This window comes from Medicago truncatula, chromosome 4, assembly GCF_003473485.1.
Source record: "Medicago truncatula cultivar Jemalong A17 chromosome 4, MtrunA17r5.0-ANR, whole genome shotgun sequence".
NCBI lineage: Eukaryota > Viridiplantae > Streptophyta > Magnoliopsida > Fabales > Fabaceae > Medicago > Medicago truncatula.
Window position 1 is genome coordinate 16939295 of NC_053045.1, and position 5699 is coordinate 16944993.

The 5699-nt window shown below is 32.0% G+C and overlaps 1 protein-coding gene across 1 annotated transcript; it reads right to left on the reverse strand.

Annotated features, from left to right (window-relative positions):
* Positions 1 to 1935: 1935 nt before the first annotated feature.
* Positions 1936 to 4387, reverse strand: LOC25479969 (subtilisin-like protease SBT1.7). Its single transcript, XM_013587594.3, has one exon. The coding sequence runs from the start codon at positions 4318 to 4320 to the stop codon at positions 2038 to 2040; it is 2283 nt and encodes a 760-aa protein (XP_013443048.1). The 5' UTR covers positions 4321 to 4387; the 3' UTR covers positions 1936 to 2037.
* Positions 4388 to 5699: the final 1312 nt, after the last annotated feature.

Consider the following 5699-nt stretch of genomic DNA (forward strand, 5'->3'; position numbering starts at 1 on the left):
TTACAAAGGAAGAGTTTTGGGGAGGTGACATGTAAGCAAAATGTAGTTTAGAATACATATACATATATATATATATATATATATATATATATATATATATATATATATATATATATATATATATATATAGATATAGATAGATAGATAGATAGAGAGGTACGGACAGAAAGATATAGATAGAAGATAGATAGAAAAATATGTAATAAGGATTAAAAAAAAAAAGATACTCCCTCCGTTTCAAAATGAGTGTCGTTTTAGCCAAAAAAAAATTGTTTCAAAATGAATGTCACTTTACATTTTCAATGCAACTTTAATTTTTTTCTTCCAACTTTACCCTCAATAAATACTCCAACTTTTCTCTCTCACACAATTTTCAATACAACTTTAAGTTTGTATTTTTCTTATAAAGTAAGGTTATTTTAGTAAAATTGTCATGACATTTGACTACTTTATTCAATTTCTTAATCTGTATGCAATTGGTTATAGCGACACTCATTTTAAAACGGAAGGAGTATATAATATTCCAAAACAATTCTTGTGAGGTAACAAATATTAGTAGACAAATTAAAACAACAAAACAAATAATTTTATACGTTTTTTTTTTTAAAAAAATAATGGGTCTGTATTGGTCCACACTATCAGCATGAGGGTGCTTTGGAATAAGACTCAAGGTGTAGCATTGAAATTTGGTAAAATCCAACCTGTAACAAAAAAGAATATCTTGGAATTCACTTTATTCATCATGCGAAAGTTTTGGTTGGAATGCTGAAACAAACAATACTCTTGTTCCTTTCAATGGAATGGTAGTGGATTACGTTTATACGATACTCCCTCCGTCCCTAAATAAGTGACTTATTTGACCATTTGATACAGATTAAGAAAAGTGTAAAGATGAAAGAAAGAGAGTGATAATTTTACTGAGTTGTCCTTGTCATTATTTTGAAACTTTTTCACTTTTAAGTAATGATTACTTTCTTTGTTCCACTACAAACTTTAATACGGGGATCACAAAAAGTATTTATAAGCGGTAAATCTGTCAAATTTTGCTTAGAAATTTGAGAAGGTCAAGTATTGTGGGACAAATATTTTTTACAAATATGTCACTTATTCAGGGACGGAGGGAGTATTTACTTAGCAAGCATAGATAAATCTGATCCTTGCAATTGGTATATACAGAAATCAAGACCATGCAAGGTTGTATCTCTTGGTAAAGACAATTGTTATTCTCGGAAAAAGTAACTAATAATGTACACATACATATGTTTTTATCTTGATAAATGTTGAACTTTGGGTATTTAGAACCCAATGTACTCTCTATCTCAAACTGTTCTAAATTAATTGAATTGGTGCTTATATATATACCATGAGATCCATTAACATTAGGGGTAAGCTTTACAACTTACACAAATGTCATCCATTAAATCAAATTAATCCAACAATTCACAGCATTTCTATCCGTAAAATTAATTAATTAAAAAAAGTCATGTTAACTAGTTAAGAAAACTAAAGAAGTAAATTTTGTATTGAAATAAATATATATTTTTTACATTTTTAAATGAATAACCACACAAATTTTATCCTTCAAAAAAAAAAAAACTACACAAATTTTAATATATTTATATTATATTTCTTTTTCTTAACTAATTTTGATCCCAACCTAAATGTGAACCCCAATTTTCTTATTTTAGACCCAAAATAAGAGGATTTGGAATTTGATATTGGGATTTTAAATCGCTAGAATTTGTAAGTTTTAAAAAATTAAAAAGGATACTTAAACCTTTTTTTATAAAAGGGAAGGATACTCAAACTTATTATTTTGTTGTAATGTTTATTGATATTAACAAATAATTCGATTGGTAGATAAAGCAACAAAAAATTTAAAGTAGTCAAAGGATTAAAATGCATATTCATGCATGATAAATTTAAAGTCAAACATTTTACCAAACATCATTCATTAAACTCGAAATATATAAAAACATATACTATTTTATTATATTTATTGTATAATCATAACCTAAAACATTATTGGAGATTTCATTATAATTTCCAACTAAAGGCAATAGGACTTCTTACAATAGTTTTTCCGTTTGACCATTCCACACTTCCAAAACTTTGAGTGCTATTTGGTTTTGAACCTGCTGACGAAAATGAAATTGTGTACAACTTTTTCTCATTTTTCTTAAAACTTAACACTTCTGGTTCAACTGATATCTTGATGGATGGAGCATCTGATTTAACAGATACCTTGTATGTTCCTTCTACACCCACATTGGTAAGAGTTCGTGTGTGTTTGATCTCCTCTACACCATGCTCATCCTCAAAAACCACTGCAAAGGAAGGGTAGTTAAGATTTTCTACACTATATTGTTTCTTTGGGTCACATGTGTACTTTCTCCTTGCCACCATTTCAATTTCATTAGATGAGTAGTTCAATGCACAGAGGAAGCTCAAATAGTCATCCACAGTCAAATCATAGACAAGTCCAGGATTTAGCGCAGAAACAGGGTCGACATGTCCTGCACCAAAATCAAACGGAGTTGCTGGCTTATTGCTAGCACCGTCCAATAACTTCTGATTGTTCTTGTAAGTCGTATAAGTTGTTGTCATCAAAGCAGATCGAATGGCAGCTGGGCTCCAGTTTGGATGAATTGACTTAATCAAAGCCGCTAATCCACTTACATGAGGGCATGACATGGATGTGCCTGAGATAATGTTGAAATCTACACGCCTAGGATCTGAATCCATACCTGTGGGGCTCGTATTCCTTGTATATGATGCTAAGATGTTAACACCTGGAGCAATAAAATCAGGCTTCAATATTTGCGGTGTTAATGAATTGGGGCCTCGTGAGCTGAATTTTGCAACAATAGGTGACGGCTCAACCCCGAGCTTTGTTCCTTGAAACAAAATTGTGCCAGTTGGTTTTGGATCAGAAAATATGTATTTCTTGATAGCTTCACCATCTTTGAAGCCCACGGCAGTTGCAGGCAAAATATGGGCATCTGCCCTGAGTTCTTCTCCATCGCTCTCAACGTTGGCTAAGACCATGCCCAAACCACCAGCAGACTTTACCGTGTTTCCTTTTCCTGTCCTAGAACTCCCTCCACCATCACAAAACACAATCTTTCCTGAAACTTTTTTTGGATCCAAGCTACCCGAAATGCATGTACCAATACCTTGGTCATTGATGCTTGCATTTCCTGCATATATGAATGTTACATGAGTATCGGGCAAAGAATTTCCTTTAGAAAGAGACACACCTGGATATTTTTTTCCATTTCCAAGACTAACGTATGCAGGGAAATCTCGATCGAGGGTGCCAGCTCCGACCGTTGTAATCCAAGGTGCTACATTGGTAACACTCAAAGGATTAGGACCAGAGTTTCCTGCAGAACATGAAACTAAAATCCCATGCTCCATTGCTGCAAATGCTCCAATTGCGAGGTTGTCTTCCTTGTAATCAATTGACCTACCTCCAAGTGACAATGAAAGAACATTGACGTTGTCGGCAATGGCCTGGTCCATTGCAGCTAGTATATCAGAAATGCTACAAAATACTGTCCAACAAACCTTATAGACAGCAACTCTAGCACCAGCGGCCATTCCACGTGCAGTCCCATTAGCGTAGCCAAAAAGATTTGCGTTGCTCACCGGAGATCCTGCAGCTGTACTCGCTGTGTGTGTTCCATGGCCGATATCATCTCGAGGAGATCTAGGCTGGATGGTTTCATCAATTGATCCTGTAAATGCCTCGATGCCCTTTGAATAGAACCTGGCACCAATTAATTTCTTATTACAATTTGAGGTTGCGAAATTGGTACCTGTTTCACACTTTCCTTTCCAACTGCGGGGGATCGGCCCATATCCTGTATCATCAAAGCTCTTACTTTCAGGCCAAACACCTGTATCAAGGAGTCCCACAACTACGTCACTGCTCTTATTTGTTGTGGGGAAGACACTGGCAATTTTATCGAGCCCGAGGAATTCTGGTGTTCGAGTTGTAAGGAGTTTGTACTGTTTATCTCGTGTCACCTTTAGAATCCCAATTTGGCTCTTTAGCAACTGAAGTTCTTTGATTGTTAGACTTGTCGAGAATCCATTGATTGCATTATCATAGGTGTATAACATTTTAGTTGAATTGGACACCGACTTAAGAATTGATTTGTACCAGATTGAATGGTGTTTGAAGCTTGTTGGCATTATGGATTTGGCAACATGTACTATGTAAGTAATCTTCTCATTCTCGTTCTTCTCTGTTCTTGCCAGAGACACATCACACACGACCAAAATGACAAAAAGAGTTGCAACGAAAGGTTTCATGAGTGTTTTCTTGTTAGATAGATTTGTATGTATGTAATAAAATGAAATGAGATTGTGTGAAAAATGTAGTATAAAACTTTGCTTTATATAGAGGTTGGCTTGAATACCTTGGAACCATTACCATATAAAAAGGACCAATAGAACTGCAAGAAAGTGCGGAAAAGATGTCACTCATTAAAGAAATAGCATTAAATTATATTTATTTCTTTTGACCAAGTATTAAATTATATATTTGGTCAAAAAAATATTAAATTATGGGTAGTGTTAACTTATGCCCTTGGACACATGTTAAGAAATCCAAATTAAAAGAAGAAATATTCTCTAAAATTTTGTGCATTCAATTCACTAAAAAGTTAAAAATTAAATGTAATGCATGAATTCCAATAAAATATTCCTACATTTGATTCATTAACTTGTGTCTTAAAGACACACGTTAACATTTCCATTAAATTATTTATATATATATATATATATATATTGGTCAAATTCTTTTGTACTCCCTCCGTGTTTTAATATAAGCAAAATTGATTTTTTAGATTCATTCATTTAATGATGTATGTGATCCATATTATGAACCACATACATCATTAAATGAATGAATCTAAAAAGTAAATTTTGCTTATATTTAAATACGGAGGGAGTATCTCTTAATGTTATGAAGTCAAACTCTAGTAAATGAGTTGACACGTTATATATTTTGATTAAATTGAATGATATAACCATTATGAATACTTGAATTTAGACGGACACTCTGTGACTGTCTGTTCGTTTTTCTTATTGCACTAATGCGTATAAATCACGAAGAATATAATTTTTATGAAATTTTGATTAAAATTAGTTTGATATTAATTAAAATTATAGTTATAGATTGATAATAGATATTTTTCACTTTCATATTGTAACAAACTATATTTATCTTTTTCAATGATACCAACAATATAACAAATATAATACCTTTTAAAAAATATAACAAATATAATATAAATTCTTATCTTTTTGAATGATACCAACAAAATAATATTTTTATAGTCAGATTTTCTTAAGAGTATAATTGGAATGAAAAAAGTAAGACCACAATAGTCTACTTTCTCTTTATATAATATAGATATGTAAAAAAAACATTATGAATAAAATGTGTTAATTAACTCAACTGGATTTGTTTGATGGTGTTGACTTGTAACTATAGAATGTGTTTCTCTCAAAGATAATTGAGTTAACAAACCAACATCACTAAACGAATCTAATTGAGTTAATTAACATACTCTAGTTTTATTGCCTTGTTTAACAAAACTAGTAAAATCACAATTATTTTTATTTTATTTTTTTAACAAGATAAAATGAAATTTATATGCCACGGAAAAGGCTCTACACAAGGGTAA

Bases quoted from the DNA above. Each gene is read 5' to 3' on its own strand.
- LOC25479969 (XM_013587594.3), bottom strand. From the start codon at position 4,320: ATGAAACCTTTCGTTGCAACTCTTTTTGTCATTTTGGTCGTGTGTGAT.